Genomic DNA, 18,033 nt, shown 5'->3' on the forward strand with positions numbered 1-18,033 from the left:
TATTTTATTTCGATGAACCGAGGCTGTACGACCTACCAGTAAAAAGATCGTAGGGATCAAAGTTGATGACGTCACACTGAACAACATTTCCTTTCAATATGTGACCTTGACCTTCACGCAAGGTCATATTTAAGGTCAAGGTCAGTCTTCTGTTTTTCCTGCATTATTACTTTCAATTTAATTAGTAAAAAAGAAAAACATAAAGGGACATTACTCAACAACAAAATTCACACACTAAGATGTCTTTCACATGAACAATTCTTTTCGCCATTTTTTTCCAATACAGGTCTTGCCTAGTTTGTTATTAATCTCTTCATTATGGCACAATTAATCATCAACTTTGAATTGAACGTTGCTGCTTATGTTGTTGACCCGTTAAATAATATTTCCTTACCTTTTTCTTGCAGATTAACATTCATATTACCTTTACTTTTGGGTATGATGCCAAAAATCATACTTTAAAACAATTACACACGTCTTTATAACTGCCAATATATTGACCTATTTATCACACATCCAACTTTCTTTGAAGTCTGAGGTTGTGTTGAAAGTCTGACGTCAAAATGAGTATGTAGTGCGTTCACATTAAATAGCATGAAAAGACGGAGTACGTGAGAAATACCCGGATGTATACTATGTTAAGGTTTCGTTTATTTTCATATATATCATACAACTTTTTTCTAGAAAAATCTAATGTGATGTTTTGACTGCCAACTTGAGCGGACACCCTCTGAGGAAGACTGACAGTTGGCAGTCGAAACATGTTAGGAGATCAAAGTAAATTTCAAAGTAAATTTGCTGAAAAAAGTTGTCTGAATGAATGAAACCATAACATGTTATTCAAAAAACATGACAAATTAACTTTCTGGAATTATTACCCAGATTTATACTATATGGGGACATTTTTTAAGTGTGCGTGCTAGTCATACTCAACCGTCCTATTGCGAGCGGAACATAAAATTGTTCTTCAAGTAAAAAAAAAAAAAAAAAATCAAACATCCCCTTTTCAAAATAAAAGCATCACTTCTTGTCCTCCATTAGATTAGAAGAGGCTACATGCTGAAGCTCGTACCTTGGCACAGGAAGTAAAACTCGGGGTTATCCCGTTTCATCCAGATATCCTCTTTTAAAACACAAGGTGCATTTTTAATAATTTTCTTTTACTGAAAGTATTTTTTTTTATGCTTTGCAACAGAAACTCAAGAAGCAACATCACAAAGCTGTAATCGATTACGTTACGTCACTGCATCAATGCAGATTCAGCCACTTTCTGCATCGCGACGCATGATAATAAAGGTTTTCAAAATAAAAGTCAATTTTTCCCTGCATCAAAACATTTCTGAAAAATGATCTCGAGCACAAAGCATCACCATCAACGCTCACTGTGATGCTGCAATATTGCAAGCAAATGCATCTAGCAGGCTTATAAAGTTCATGGAAAAGTTTTATTTTATTTAACTTTGGAATTTCTCTTTTTCTATATCATAATTTTCTACTTCCACATAACTTCAGTCATAGATCTCAACCTTAAATGGAAACATAATCTGTTGAAGTAGTGGTGGGGGAAGCTGATCCCTGTGGACCAACGCATTGCATTGTGGTAGATGTAGTTACAATGAAATATGTGTGTTGAGTCTTACTTCTCTCGTCTGCTTGCAGCACTTTGGCAGCAGCGTATTCCCAGTCAAAGATGAAGCTGTAGAAGCAGAGCTGGTTGTAGAGAGCCTTGTCCGAATACTGTAAAGAGAAAACACAAAAACAAAGCTACTGAATGATACAATTCATTGTCAGACAGAAGCTCCTGTTGGGGACAGTCGCCACCAACATAGCACATTCTGTCTTTTTCAGTCTGTTGAGAATAAAATCAGTTATTAAGAACGTCACAGTATTGATGACATCACAATACCGCGGTATGACAAGTGCCTGGATAGTGTTGTGGTTATGCCACGGCATCAAACAATGAGCCGTCGCGCTAAAAAACACAAGTTTTGGGTTGGCTTTTGCGAACCGTTTCAGAGTTAACTACAAGTACCATAATGCAGTTTCTCAATGGTCATCATTCTTGTTATTGTTAGCAGTGATGCTAACTGTGTGTTTTCCTGTAAAACCGTGAGCTTTCCTACAAAAATCGCAATAATTATCGTGCCGTGAGGTTACTACCGTGATTATACCGAACCGTGAGATTCGGCAAATACTAACCATTAGCGCGATACCATTTACAGCATCGAACTGTTCTTCAAACGCTGCGCCTTGTGTTTTTCTCTCTCCGGACTCTCACTGCCGCCATAATCACAGAAACACGTATGTTACGTGTTCAGCGCATGCCGAGCCCAGCTATCGCTATTGGCTCAGAGCTCCCGCTCTGAACCAATCACAAAGCCAAGTTTGCATGTTGCCCAAAAACCAACAAACGTCTCTACACATAAAGCAAAATGGCGGCGATTTGGAGGACCTGATTTTCTGCGAAAAACAGCTCATATCTTATTTTTTTTTAACCACCGCAGTATCGGCATGCATCGGTATCGGCCGATACTAAGCAACTGGGCATCGGTATAATAAAAGGGTATCGGAACAACATTAATTACATTCCTACTTATTTAAGCAGAGTGGAATAAAGCAGGTTTAATAGTCTGGAGAGTTTCTACACCCAGTCGGAATGGCTGAAACCTCCGTGAAAACATCTCCCTTTTCCTCTGCGTGACACAGTGAAGCAGGAAAACAAATTTGCTTGCTTTGTTAATCTCCAGTACTGCAATTAAGTGGAGCCACACGACGACAGCAGCCTGGCAGAGAGAGAGAGAGAGAGAGAGAGAGAGAGCGAGAGAGAGAGAGAGAGAGAGAGAGAGAGAGAGAGAGAGAGAAAGAGAGAGAGAGAGAGGATGAGCAGGCGGGAGGAAAACAAAAAAGAAACGAGAGGAGAGGAGATACAGAAAGAAAAGAAGAAGAGGGGGGATCAGGCCTAAAAACACCCACGCTCATAATAGTTTGTTGTGATAAGCTATTGTGAGAGAGGCATGCGAGCAGCCGAGGCTGTCAATTTGATTAGCCATTATACTGCATGTTTAATTGCAGTTATTGGCTCGTCATTTCCCTGCCACGCAGCAGAGGGCACGCTAAGCCCCCGACCCCACACTGCCATCAGGTGTGTGCCGAGTGCTTTATTATTACCACCAGGAAGGATCCCCACTATTCCTGTGCGTGTGTGCCGCGTCCGTGCATGTGTGCAGATTATACCTGCCAATCGGGGGATGTGCGTAATTGTAATTTCAGTTTTTACTGCTGTGGCGTAATCAAGTGGTGAGGAGTATCTAATGCAAGATAAATGCAAACCATTAGGTGTGTGTGTGTGTGTGTGTTTAATGTGTGTCTATGGCAGCCCACATGGCATGCACAGCTGTTGACCGTTGATGCATTGCCTACTAGTCAACAACCAAACCGTGCACATCCCATAATGCCATAATGGAGCCTCGGTTACGGTTGCCAAGGTTGAACAAGCACACACACACACACACACGTATGTGAGTCCCCACAAAGCGCTGCTGATTGTAGGCGGGTCAGTGGCTTCTCGCTGATTGACTGACAGGTGTCTGAAAGGCGTGGTAAAAATGTTACAGGATTGTTATTGAATTTGGAGCCCCTCAACCCCACCTCTCGCTCCTTCTCTGCTACACACACACGCACATACACAGACGTATGCACACGCACACCTACCTCGTCATTCAGCTCAGCGCTTTGTTCCTGCACTGACACCATTTCAATTTGCTCCACAAATCTGCAGCATTTTCAGCCTGACTGCCTGAGGAGCAAACCAGCTGTGAAATTGCCTCTCTAGGGAGTGCTGGACCCCCCCATCACCACTACCTAAAAGCCCCCACCTTGCACCCCTTCTTTCCCTCACACCCCACTCCTCATTCCTAACACACGCATGCATTATTGTTGATTTCAATGTTTTTACTGTTGATTTCAATGTTTTTATTGATTTTGAAACAGTTTGTTTTCTGTTGCAGTTTTTTAATAATTTAAAGCCTAGGTTCCCAAAGTGGGGTACGCAAATTGTCACAAGCTGGGTTTCCAATAGAGAACAGACATTTTGCAAAATAAAAGTATTTAATTGTGCTTTGAAGGCGTTTCCATTGACGGTTGTTTTGGAGCCTCATAACTCCCGTGAAATCTCATCCAGCGAGATTTTGCTCAGAACCTCCTTATAACACTCCGTATTCCTTTGTTGTTTCACGTCTAATGTGGCAGTAATCATTTTAAAGTTTAATGCTGAGAAATGTCTGGGTCTCCTCTTTTGTCAACATGGAGAGAAGTAGTCATGTGACCAGATACGTCACGTCCTGTGACATGTATTTGTGAGAAAAAGTGTTTTAATTGAGCTTTTGCGACACATTTTAATATCGAAATGCCTGAAATTCCTCCTCATTAAAGCGCAAAAACTTTTTTGCAATATTTGAGTTTTTTTTTTTTATCCAGGTATTTCCATAACCAGTTTTCATTGCGCTATTTAGATTTTGCACCTTTCCAAGGGTAATGGAAAGACAGCTATAGGGGGTACATTAATACAAAATTAAAGACAGCGTCACAACAATGGAAACTAGATTATAAACAGAGCAACAGTCAGGATCCTCTGGGAGGTTGGGTGATATGGAAAAATATAAGTACCTGTAAATACGGTCTCTTGTAAAAATGTAGCTAATTTTGGTCTTCTATTGTCAGAAGTCTGATAAAATTGCCTCTACAGCATAAAAATATATACTATACTATATTTGTCCCCAATAGGGCTGATTCAGAGGGCAAAAATATGGGGAGCATAAAAGACAGACAAGCCAAAATAAAGCATAAAAGATAGACAACATAATAATAATATATAAAAACACAACGTGCCATTTGACCCAATAAAAACACAAGGTAACGTAAAAACAATGAGACAAAGAAATAAATCAATTTACTAATTTCAATAATCTACAAGAAAATATAGTATTTTATTGAGCAATAGCGCTGTTAGCTTGAGGTGATTAAAAAAAAAGAAAGAAAAAATCCTGAAAAGGAACAAGGAACATTTCCTGATGATTCTAAGTTCGATATTAAATCTTTCCGATGTGCTGCTGTGCCCCCAGGGGAACACGTACCCGTTTGGGAACCATTACGCTATACAAATAAATCGGCCTTGCCTTATAACGTGTATCCTATGCACAGGGATGTGTGTGCACAGACAGGATGTGGAGAATAAAAGAGAATTAAAGGCTAAATCATACTAAATTGATCCAAAACACAGCGTAACACCTCCTGAAAACGCCTCGCACAATAAAACAAAGCACTTTAAGACTTTCCCCCCTCACTCTTAAAAACACCAGTCATCATCTATTCTTTGACAATCACATGCTCAAGGACAAGCACGCGGAATGGGCAGTGGTGCACGGCGACAAAAACACACACACACACACAAAATGCAGCCATTTGATGGAGGGTGGAAAGACTTTTAGGGGGATCTGCCTGATAACTGGGGATTAGAGGAAAGTGACACAGGCGAAGGTTCCTCGATGCTCGTCTGATGCGACTACGTCTGATTCCCTCGCAGCTGCAGAGAAAAGAGAGAGAGAGAGGAGGGACACAAACATGCATCCACCCCCCTTATCCTCAGCTGCGAGGCCACACAACGGCACCGAAAAAACTCTTCAGGCTTTTTTTTTTTGAGACGCCATGAGCGTTATTGCACGCCGATCAGCCTCACAAGACACCATAATGAGTCAATATATGTAAATCTTTACAAGGCAAACACGGCGGGAAACAAAGGCGTTTAACTGGTGCTCTCCGACGCGAGCCTCCAAACGATTCAGCGCCGGTAATTTCTCCCCATTGAAAGGCATAATTGCCTGCTATTTGAAGATATTCATGCTCAATTTTTGAAAATTAATTTCAATTGGGGGGAAATGTAGAAATGTCAGCTCCAGTGAAAGGGATTTGATTTCAATTATCCTCGCTCAAAAGGACTGTGATTTCCAAATACACTTAAGCAAAATTATGACAGGAATTTTGGTTCAGCAAAAATTCAGTGTTTAAAGAGCGATTAGGCGATAATGGGGCAGCTTTGAGCCGGCAGTGAATGCAGCCGTCTCCCTCTGAAAGGCACTCAATTATCTCTGATTGCTCCCGCTATAATGTATCAAATAGAGATACCTGCTATTGCCGTAATTTGTGTGAAAATTAACATGCTGCAATTTCCACTAGAGGGGGAAAAAAAAAGAAAAAAGGGAGCTCTAATGGGCGCCTAAGCGTACATCAATAAAAACGAGGGGAGAAAAAGAGAGACGAAGAGAGAGTGAGACGCTAAAGAGGGAGAGAAAGTGAAAAGAAAGAAAAGGAGGGCGAGGAGGGAAGCGTGCGTGTGGAGAGAGGAGAGGACAGGCCTGGTGGAGAGAAAAGGAAGAGAAAGAAATTTAATTTACTGAAAATATTACAAATTGCACCTGTGCATAACTCCCCCAAATTACCAACCAATCAAGGCAGAGTGCCTATTACTCTCCCATTACATGGAGATCAGATCACGCTCTGAATTGGTGTCCAGAGAGAGGGAGGGGGGGAGGGAGGAGGGAGAACGATGCAGCTCTAACAACAACTGGTAAAGTAGCGTAGACACAACAGCAAAAAGGAAACGGCTGCAAATAACACACAACAAGTGTCTGTACACAGCAAACACAAAGAGCAACAGCACATGGTCTGATTGGCTGCTGTTGTCAATGGAAACGCTGGTTTAAATGGTGGAGAATGAGCAACACAATGGATCCAAAACTTCATAATAATAATAATAACAACGATAACTAGTGATGCAAAAAAATGACGGCCAACAAAAATGGCCCAAAAGTGCATTTTTACAATACTCACATTACTGTAATTGAGTTGCTTTTATGGATACTTGTACTTTTTTTGAGTGTATTTCTTAATCAGTAATTTTACTTGTACTCAATTGCGTTTTAAAAGTAGTAAAGTAATTTTTTGTTTTCTAAAAATGATTAACAAACACTGTGAAACGACATAAAAAATGAAATGACCAGACAACAATCAAATGCATCACATCATAGTCGACCAATCAGATTAAACGTGGTAATTTTTTCAGTTTTAGAGTTCATAATTGTAACTATACTTAGAGCCTGATATTTAAATTTTTTATTGGTGTCAATTTATAAAAAAAAAAAAAAATTAAAAAAAATTGTACATTTTGACAAAGCTTTTATTTGATACAGATGCCTTTGTGGAAAATAACTTAAGTTCCTATTGTGCAAGATTTGATCTCTTCCTTTTTAAGTTTATATATTACTGTATGCTAGGGAGGGGGGGGTTGAGTAATATTGAACTGAGCTAGTTTTTAGGATACCGGACTTAAAACACCCTCACTTTGTTCTTCTTCTTCTTCTTGTGTACATTAGTTAAAATCACTACTCTGAAATGTGGTCGCTATAATCTGTACTTATCGACGCTCGGAGCCCAATTTTTGATTTGGGGCCCCAAAAGAAAAAAAAAACAAGTTGATTTTCCATTTATTTGGTGGTGCCCACCCCCCATTTCCGGTACTTTCCAAATTTATGGGAACATAGTCGTGTGATATATTGTTTTAAAGGTAATTCAATGTAGATTATGCCTCTCACAATTTAAATAGGGGCCCATCCCAATTTTTTAGGCAAATTCCATTAAAGTTGTTTTCTCATTTATTTGTGAACCAAACATTGGGAAAGTTGGTGGTACCGAATCATTGACACATATCAATACATGAATAGGGCCCATTACTACGTATGTGCCACGGGGGCACCAGGGGGCCCCATTTTTCTAATGACTACTCCTCCGTTAACGCTAGTTGAATTGGGCTGTAATTTCACATGGACATTCTATGAGCGAATGTCAAGAGATTTATCAGAACACAGTCGTGTGATATATTGTTTCAAAGGCAATTCAACGTAGATTACAAATTTATGGTGCACATTTTCATTTGTTTTATTCGGTGGAACCGAGTCATTTCACTGAATTCTCAGGAACGCGGTACATGCTATTCGGCGTAGAGATGCTCTGCGGCTCAGCCGTAGTTCGTCAGAACTTGGTACTCGTGCTCGAGTATTTTACGCACGACTTACTTGTACTTGAGTACAATTTAAATCAAGTAACAGTACTTGTACTTAAGAAGGATATATCAGCAAATGCTTGGATAATAATTTAAGCAGAGAAGCTGATTTTCATCAAGAACTTCAATTCACTTTGTGTCTTAATGAGAGATCAGATTCCTATAGCTTAATAAAGAAATATTTTCATAGATTTATTCCTTGAAGCATTTATATTAATTTATACAATGCAAAGTTTTAATTTTAGTGACGTTAGTACACATTCACAGCCATAAATGCAATAAGACTAATACGTTACATAATCATTTATTTCGGTGTTTCAGTTTTTAACCTTTGTTTTCTCATTTTTGGTTTTGGCCAAGAATAATAATAATAATTAAAAAACAGGTTTATTCCTCCTTTTCTCCTTCACTTGTTTGAGCAGTCAATCCAACCGCAGCTCCATCAGCCGCGAATAGCCTCTCAACTACTTAGCATAATTAGCAGCAATTAAAAATGTAAGCTGCTGGGCTATTAATCCTGGTAACAGTGTTACCTAATAGTGAACGGTTCGTGTTAGCCCACTATGAATCATAATGACTCCTGAGAAAGATCTGCGAATGGGAGGGCACGTCTGGATTATGAGGAAGCTTTTTAATGCCAACAGGAAGTGGAAGTCTGAAGATCATCTCCGTGATCTTCTGTCCGTGGCCTAAGAAGCTGGTTTGAGTTTTAAATACTGTCAAAACTATTGCGATAAGCAGAGGGAAAACCTTTACCATGAAACGTAGCAAATGTAGAGCAGGGGTTCTCAACCTTGGGGTCACCAGACGCCTTCAAGAAACTACAAATATTATTATTAGGCCGGGATACCGGACTCAAAATGCCCCTCACTTTGTTCTTCTTCCTCTTGTTGTGTACACTAGTTAAAATCACTACTCCTCTGTTATTCGTGAACGGATTGGGCTGAAATTTAGTACGTATAGTCTATTGATGTGTACGCATCAACGCTCTGAGCCCGATTTTCGATTTGGAACCCAGAGGAGCCCCAAGGGGCCACAAGGGCCCCAAAAGAAAAAAACAAAAATGCAAAAGTCAATTTTCCATTTATTTGCGAGTTAAATATTACAACGGCTAGTGGCACATACCAATATATATCAATGGGGCCCATTACCACGGGGGCGCCAGGGCCCCATTTTACAAATGACTACTCCTCCGTTAATGCTCGTTGAATCAGGCTGTAATTTGACATGGATATTCTATGAGCGGATGTCAAGAGACTCTCGGAAACCTTTTTTTACTCTGTGGAACCGAGTCATTTGACTGAATTCTCTTGAACATAATACGTGCTATTCGGCCGTAGTTCATCCAAACTTGTTTTAAACAATTTGAGCCCATTTTTGCCATTTTTCTACACCAAACTTGACATATTTGAACCCATTTTCATCACTTTTTCTTGCCATATTTTTGTTCCTTTTCATGCATTTTTGCTACATTACTCCCATTTCTGACACTTCTCCATCACATTTCAATGCCGTTTCTGCACATTTCTTTTCCACTTTCAGGACATTTTCAGCACTTATAAACTCTTTCCACCACTTTTCCACCTAATGTCACATATGTTGACCCATTATTGTCACTTTTGACCTCTTTTCACCATATTTCATTCTTATTTTTGCCAATTTAAACAAATCTTTCCTACTTCTTTCTGCCATTTTAAGCCAATATTGGCACTTTAAAACCTTTTTACCATTTTTTCTGTCCATTTTTGGCCACTCTAATTTGCAACTTCAACCAATTTCTGTTGTTTTATTAATATTCCATTTCACCACCTTTTCCACCATTTTTTGTCACTTTTCCCCCATTTTATTTCTGAATAAAACAAGGATTTTCATACTTAAGATGACTATATACTACGACGCAAATAATAATAGTAAACTTCCTGGATAAAAGTGAATTATTATTCAGAAAAATAAATAAATGTGGTTATCACAGACTCATAAAACAAGGGACCATCATTTTGCTGACTTTATGGATGGACCCCAAAAAGCTGAAAAAGTTGAGAACCAATGCTTCATGGTGCAAAAATCTCCATCTTTACAAATGCATCTCATTAGTTTAAGTTCTGTCTTATTTTTGTAAACAGTAAATTCAAAAACCAACAATAACATGTTAAACTAAGACATATTGGACTTTGTGGGACAGAGAAAGAGTGCATGAGCGGGCAGAGGGAGTTAAATGTTTGATTCAGCCTGTGGTTGAAAGTGCCAGGCATGCCAATGGACGCCTAAGTGGCTACAGTGACAGCAGAAATTGGCCTTCTGGTTTACAACCTGTCTCCACAGAGTCAGACACAGCAAAGCAGCTGGTGGAGGACGGGTAGGGGTGGGACAGATAGGAGCACATAAAAAAAAATATTAAATTTAAAAAAAAACAATGACAAAATATTTGAGGTGAGGAATGAGGTGGGAAGAGTGTGAAAGGGACGAAGAAACACAGCGTCACTAGTTAGCAGTTCTCCATCTACGTGTGCGTTACCTCTGGTCGCAGCGTGGCCCGGTGGCAGGCGGGGCAGATGGGTCCGTGTCTGGAGAAGGCCATGGGAACACGTTTGGTTCTGTTCTGACAGGCTTGGTCCTCACACACCAACCAGCCCTGAGAGAAACACAGGAAACACCTTTAAAACCACCAGCTTATACCAAGTCAGGCTACAAATAACGTGAAACATCTACAAAGGAGCAACTTTCAAACTAACAGGACCCACTATTTAACAAGCATTTGAGAAATTAACTTTTAGACCCTTTAATGTTACATTTAAACATCTCAGAATGCTTAAAAAAGGTAAATGTGATGTTTTCCTCTCTTGTTTTGAATAAATACATTATATTTCAATAACTCACATTAAAGTGCAATCCGCTATCTGTGCCATATTAATTTATATTTCTTCTTCCAATATTGTATTTAAGTTTGTGTCATATGTCATTCCTCATTCTTGGAGAGCATCTTAATTTCTTTGTATATGTTGTACAATGTTAATAAAAAGCTGCTATTCTATTCTATTCCATATTGAACAGAACATTGTTTGGAAGGGGAATGTTTCTCATACAAGCTGCAATAAGAAAGCTAGTGTGTGAGAGCAGAACTTGTGTGAAGCAGAAGTCTTTCGTATATTAGTAGCGTCTCAATAGCTAAGTTTCCATTACAGTTTTTGGCAAAATAAAAGCAATATTTCTAATGTTTCAACAACGTATAATTGTGCTTTGAACGCGTTTCCATTCGTAAGTAGTGAAATCTCATCCCGTGAGACTGCTTTGCAGTAAGACGGATTCTCCAAACCTCCTTATAACACTCTGTATTCTTTTTTTTAATGTCCAATGTGGCATTAATAATTATTAAGTCTAATGCTAAAAAATGACTGGATCTCCTCTTCTGTCCACATGTACCACGCCATGTTTCCTTAGAGAGAAGTGGTCATGTGACCAGGTACCTCACGTCATGTGATGATGGGTTTTCTGAAAGTTGAACTATTTTGATTATTTTAGTGCCAGTCAGGTTTTCCTCCCAACAATTAGGATTTTAGGGTTTTCCAAATGTGTGGTTCTTTCAGTTGGTCTTTTTCATTTTTTTTATGAAATTAACTGGATATACATTTACAATAAACAAAAAATAATGCTTAACTTCTCTCAAAATGAAATGACAAAATATCCCCTCCAAGGTCCACAAACAATAAGTTTGTCACAATATGTAATTGTGGGAAAAGTGTTCTCGTTGCTCTTTTGTGATATATTTTAATACCAAAACGCTTGAAAAACCTCCTCATGATAGTGTGTTTTTTTCACAATTCAGGGGTTTCCGTCACCAGTTATTATTGCACCATTTAGAATTTGCGCATTTCCAAGGGTAATAGAAACACAGCTACTGATGATCACGCACAATTCCCAGATGTGAGGGTTAGACGTGAGGTGTTGCCAATTTAGCAACAATCTAGGAAGTATTTTTTTTCAACCTTTTTTTTTTTGCAGTCTCTGAAAATCGGGAAATCATAATCATTTAATTATGCAGCGGGACACATTTTTACTTAATCAATATGGATATATATTTTTTTTATTAAAAACTTAACTACAGACAAATACATGTACACTATTTTGTCTACTGTTCTCTATTATTACATTTGTCCTGTTTTTTTTTTTTTTTTTTTAAATTAAATCTGCTAAATACGTACAAAAGTTCAGTTGTTTTAACCACAAAAGATAAAAAAAAAACCTTCTGAAAATATGTCTATTTATTTTTTAAATCAACCTTTTTCTAGATTTAGTTTCAAATTGGTTCCAGAGGTTATTGAGATGTAAATGTGTATATACACACACACTATAAATAAAAGACCTTGTACAGCTGCCTTCCCTTTAAACGTCTGTATTACTTTTTTTAAGCAGCACTTATTTGGTCAATAAAGTTTTTTTTTTTTTTAAATTGATGGCAAAAAAAAAGACTTTTGTTGCCATCAAACGCTTGAAAAACAGCTTGCAATAATAGAAACATTCTGTTGAGAATTGTAGTTCCCATTTAGTAGCTCTAATTTTGCACAACAATGACAGGAAAAGTAGCAGGAGATGAAAAATAAATAAATAAATAAATAAATAAATATCACACAGGCGGCAGAGAATGGAACGGAGATGGAAACGCACAGGTTCACGTTTGACTTCACATACAGACACTACTTTACATTTCAATGTATCTTCAGCTGCAGTGCAGCGGGGTCACACAGGCAGAGCGGTGGACAGCCAAAACAGCAGTGGTTAGGACCCCCCGCGGTGGGCTAGTGACCCTGGGCAGGTGCGCTGCTCTCACCCTCTCAATCTCACCGTATTCTCCATAAGCCTCCTCCCCTGCTTCTTATGCCCTCTTATTAGTTGGGGGGGTTAAAGAGAAAGAAGGGGGGGTTAATGCCCAACTAATGACAGAGCATAAGACTCGTCCCCATCAACGCCTTTACATCCTTCCTCTTTTGCATTCAGTCCAAATAAACCCCTTTAAACTACAGCACCTGCCTTTCTAGCTGCACACACACACACACACACACACACACACACACACACACACACACGCACACTATTTATTAAGTTCATTCTGCTTTTTTCTTTTCATTCTTTCCAGGTCAACCTTTGTCTGCCGTCTTGATCATTTTTGCAGCAGAAAAAGAAACATTCACGGCTCAGGAACTCACAACAAATGGCAAAATGACACGAATTATAACCTCACAGGCTTTTTTAGAGACAACGAATGGCGGCTGAACGCGGAGCGAAAAAGATGAATGTCAAATCTCACACCAAATTTTGCTATACGAAAATTTCTACAATAGGACATCTTGCAATACAAAATAACAGACTTCACCACCAGAGATGGAAATAGCTACATGACAGACTAAACCAGGGATGGGCAACACTATCACAATGGGGGCCACAAAAATGTGATTGTATCTGATCCGAGGGCCACATTATCAACATTTATGTCAACATTTAGAATAATGATGGGAGGGGGTTGTCTTTTTTTGTCTTTGTGGTTTTGTTGTTTTGCCAGTTTTCAGTCACTTTGTGTGTTCTTGTTGTAATTTTGTGTATTTTTCTATCATTTTCTGCATTTATGTTGTCAATTTGTGTGTTTTTGGGGTGACTTTCTGTATTTTGTTTGTTGTTTTCTGCATTTTTCTGTCATTTTGTGTAACTTTGTTGACAGTTTGTGCGTCTTTGGAGCTATTCTGTGATGTGTTGTTGTTTTTTGGTGTTTTCGTCATCATTTTGTTTGTTTAAGTGATTGTTTTGTCTGTCTTTAATGTCATTTTGTGAATTTTTTTTATGTGTTTTTGTGTACTTTGTGCATTTTGTTCTCGATTTGTGTCTTTTGGGAGTTATTTTGTGTATTATGTTAGGCTTTATATTCCTTCAAACTTTTTGAAATACTATTTCTGGGGATTTGTTTTGGGGGCCGCACAAAAGACCAAGGGCCACATATGGCCCCCGGGCCGTCAGTTGCCTATGTCTGAACTAAACCTTATGATATGACATATTTTTTCTTGTGTAGAAGAAAAGAGTGGATTTGTGGTTAAGCAGCAATATCTGACTGTTTTTTGTAAATCTATTTATTTGACAGGCAAAATGCAACTCATCATAAATTCAAAAGTTTGCAGCTGATGTCATGCACATAGGAGTTGTGAACTAACCACGTTATTACTGATACCACTTTTTTTGGTTTTCCTTCGTCGAAATACTGTTTAACTTCTCTGGTAAACTCTGTGTATCATGCATGCCTTTAAAATGTAAAGTATACCTTAAACTTCATCAGTACTAATATGTTGAACTAGGCAAGACCTGTATTTGGAAAGCGAATACGTATTTGGCAATTTGAAAACAATTAGCAAATAGAATTGTTCATGTGAAAGACATCTTATTGTGTGTATTTTGTTGTTGAGTAATGACCCTTTATGTTTTTCTTTTTACTAATTAAAAATTAAAAATGAAAGTAATAATGCAGGAAAAACAGAAGATTGACCTTGGGTGGAGGTCAAGGTCACACATTGAAAGGAAATGTTGTTCAATGGTACCAGTCTGAGCACTGCATTTCAATTTGTGACCAAGTTATAGGGAAAAAATTATTTTTTTTGTGACGTCATTTTGTGACCCCTACCGACCTTTTTACTGGTAGGTCGTACAGCTTTGGTCCAATTAAATAAAATACTCCACTTGAGATGAGCTTTTGATGAAAGTAAGCGTCAAACTTGTAAAATAAATATTTGTAGAGATATGAAAATGTTCGGTCTAGACACTTAACGCGACCTTGACCTCGACCTTGACATTTTGGCTCCAAAAAAGGTCGACTGCACATCCTTGACATTGCCCCTATGAGATGACATTTTTGTCATTAGTGCTACATTAATAGCCTAGGAGGAGACCCAAGACAAAGAAAAATAAGAAAAACTAAATATGGCTAAAGCCATAAGAATCACAGTGAAGTGACAACATTGTCTTTTAAGGCTTTTGTTTATTTCTTTCAATGTATTATTTATTGCCTAAAGCGTGCGGACAACTGAGGCTGATATAAACGTTACTTCTGTGCGTCTCTCCAGGATCTCTGTTGTGAAGTTGTACGCAGCGCACACAGGGGGGCAGACGTCACCTATGAGCTCTGAACCAGAAGGATTTAAGGGAGTAACGAGTTAGTGACGGTCACGAGTTAGTGACGGTCATGAGTTAGTGACGGTCGAATTCAGCCGAGTTGTACAATGATCGGGTGTTAATCATAGAATACAGTCAGTGTCCTTTACAACTTTTCTGCATTTCTCAGATATATATTCTATAGCTTATTTTATATTAAAATACTTCAAGAAACTAAGAATATGTTTTTACTTTTAACCTCTTTTCACCATATTTCATGCTTATTTTTTGCCAATTTAACCACATTCACCATTTGCATTGCCCATTATTTGCCAGTTTAAACAAGTTGTTGCTACTTTTTAAAGGACATTGCCACAACCCCTTCATTTCTGCCACTTTTAAGCCAGTATTGACACTTTAAAACCATTTTTACCACTTTTTCTGTACGTTTTTTGGTCACTCTAATTTGCAACTTTTAACCAATTTCTGTGTTTTTTAAAATCACAAGAAATATTTTCTAGCTATAGATTATTAATATCTACGAGTCACAATTTTTACTTCAGGGGTTCTCAACCATTTGGGTTTGCTAGATGTCTTCAAGAAACTAAGCCTATTTTTGCTTATTTTTACCCTTTTTCTGCAACTTCACAAACTTGCCATACTTTAACCTATTTTCATCACTTTTTCTTGCCAAATTTTTGCTCCTTTTAATTCTTTTTTTGCTACAGTACTCCCATTTCTGACACTTCATCAAATTTTAATGTCTGTTCTGCAAGTTTTCAGACATTTTCAGGATTTTTAAACCTAAGGTTGCTCGTTTTACGAGTCGCTGCTTTTGTTACTTCTCAGCTGAGTGCACCCTAACCCAGACCTTCCCCTATACAAGCCACACTACACCACACTCACACGTGCTGTCCCTCATAGGGAAAAAGCCAAAAGTCCCCATATTAGGCAGCTGTTTTTTAATAAATGTGCCTATGTGGCATTTTGCATCAGCAAATTATATTTCATGGTCAGACTTTGAGTTAAAAAATATCAAGATTTATATCGTATATCGCAATTTCGAGAAATAATATTGGTATATGAGTTTTGGTCCATATTGCATTTTTATAGGGATGATTTTTTTGGGTTTTTTCTTGTCTTTTTATGTACTTCTGTTGTCATTTTCTGTAATTTTGTGTATTTTTCTGAGTAATTTTGTGTATTATTGTTGTCATTTCGATAGTGGTTTTGTGTGTTTTTGGAGTATTTTCTGTGTTTTTCTCTCATCTTTAGTGTATTTTCCTGCAATGTTGAAATTCTGTGTTTTTTAACGTATTCTTGCTCTTGTTTTGTGTATTTTTCTGTCATTACTTTGGGGACCACATATAATTAGACCGAGGGCCGAATGTGGCCCCCTGGCCGCCAGTTGCTTATGTCTGGTGTAAAGTTTTCATTGATGCCGACTTGTATATTTGATTCACAGGAGCCACAGTGTAGGAATCCAGCTTTGCCCAGTGCCCACCCTCACATTGGGACACCAGTCGGGCCTCTAACTGGTTCTAACAGTCAACACTTCCAGCTCACACGTGAAAAGACCTAAAAAAATTTGTCTACTGCACTCACACACACACACACACACACACACACACACACAGAGAAAAGAGCTGAAACGGCTCCACTTTGTACCTCCTCCTCTTAATCAAAGCGTCTCTATTCAACAATTTGACCTTTTGTTCAAAACAGGATTATCACCTTCTCTGCTCTTCATTCACCCTCTCTTTGCCCCCCCCCCCCTCCCTTTTCTTCTCTTGCCCCTCAGCCCGTTTCCAGGGGCGACCCACATGACGAGGGTAATTGCAATAATTTGTTAAATGCCATGGCAACGATGCCTAGATGGGAGGGGTTTAAAAAAAAAAAAAAAAGAGGGGGGGAATTTAGTGTCTCAGGAAACAAGTGAATCTCTTATTTGGGCCAAAAACAGTGGGATGAGAGGAGGGATGGATGACGTGTGTGTGTGTGTGTGTGTGTGCGCGCGCACTCGTGTGTGTGTGTGTGAGTATTTGCCCATTCTCAGGGTGCTAGTTTATTGATAATCGTGGGGGTTGAGGGTGGAGTGAGGGGCAGGAGGTAATTTCACTAATGATTAATGTCTCTGTAATCCTAGCACAAGACGCTAACACACACGCACACACACACACACACACACACACACACACACACACCGAGGAGATGCAGAGCTTTCACTCCATCCAGCCGGACAAACAGCTCTATTTGAACTCTCCCTCAGCCTGAAAGGAATCCTTAATTACACAATATTACCCCTCTTCATTGGCCCGCTGTGTGTGCTGTGTCCACTGCTGTTCAGCCTACAGTGTGTGTATGTGTATGTGTGTTGCTGTGTGACGTGTAAGTATTCAGTGGTAGCAGCTGTTTCACACATCGTGACAAAAGGGGCAGAGGGGGGACTCGTTCCCCACACATTCACCACACTAATTGATTTCTGTTCAGCACTGTGGGAGAGTTAGACGCCTAACGTGTACACACGCACACGCACACACACACACACACACAGCAGCACATTATGGACCAAGGTGTTGGAAACCACCAGGAGAGAGAGAGAGAGAGAGAGAGAGAGAGAGAGAGAGAGAGAGAGAGAGAGAGAGCTCTACAAACACAACGCAGGCATCCGTTTAAATTCGCTCTCAGGGTGAACCCTCACAGTCAGTTTCTAGCACTTAAAGCATAAATCGTTGCAATCATTGTGTGCTAATAATGTCCTCATGTGGTAAACATGTTTGTTCACACATATACGG

At 38.9% G+C, this 18,033-nt stretch overlaps 1 protein-coding gene across 6 annotated transcripts in view; it reads right to left on the reverse strand.

Annotated features, from left to right (window-relative positions):
- Window positions 1-18,033, reverse strand: part of pola1 (polymerase (DNA directed), alpha 1) — a 92,303-nt gene that overhangs the window by 17,838 nt on the left and 56,432 nt on the right. For all 6 annotated transcript variants that reach the window (XM_028434159.1, XM_028434164.1, XM_028434163.1 and 3 more), the window contains 2 exons: window positions 10,629-10,745; window positions 1,641-1,737 (listed from right to left, as the gene is read on the reverse strand). In XM_028434159.1, coding sequence (XP_028289960.1) covers window positions 1,641-1,737; window positions 10,629-10,745 — 214 coding nt within the window. The remainder of the gene's footprint in view (window positions 1-1,640; window positions 1,738-10,628; window positions 10,746-18,033) is intronic.

This window comes from Gouania willdenowi, chromosome 20 (assembly GCF_900634775.1).
Source record: "Gouania willdenowi chromosome 20, fGouWil2.1, whole genome shotgun sequence".
In the NCBI taxonomy this organism is placed as follows: Eukaryota; Metazoa; Chordata; class Actinopteri; order Blenniiformes; family Gobiesocidae; genus Gouania; species Gouania willdenowi.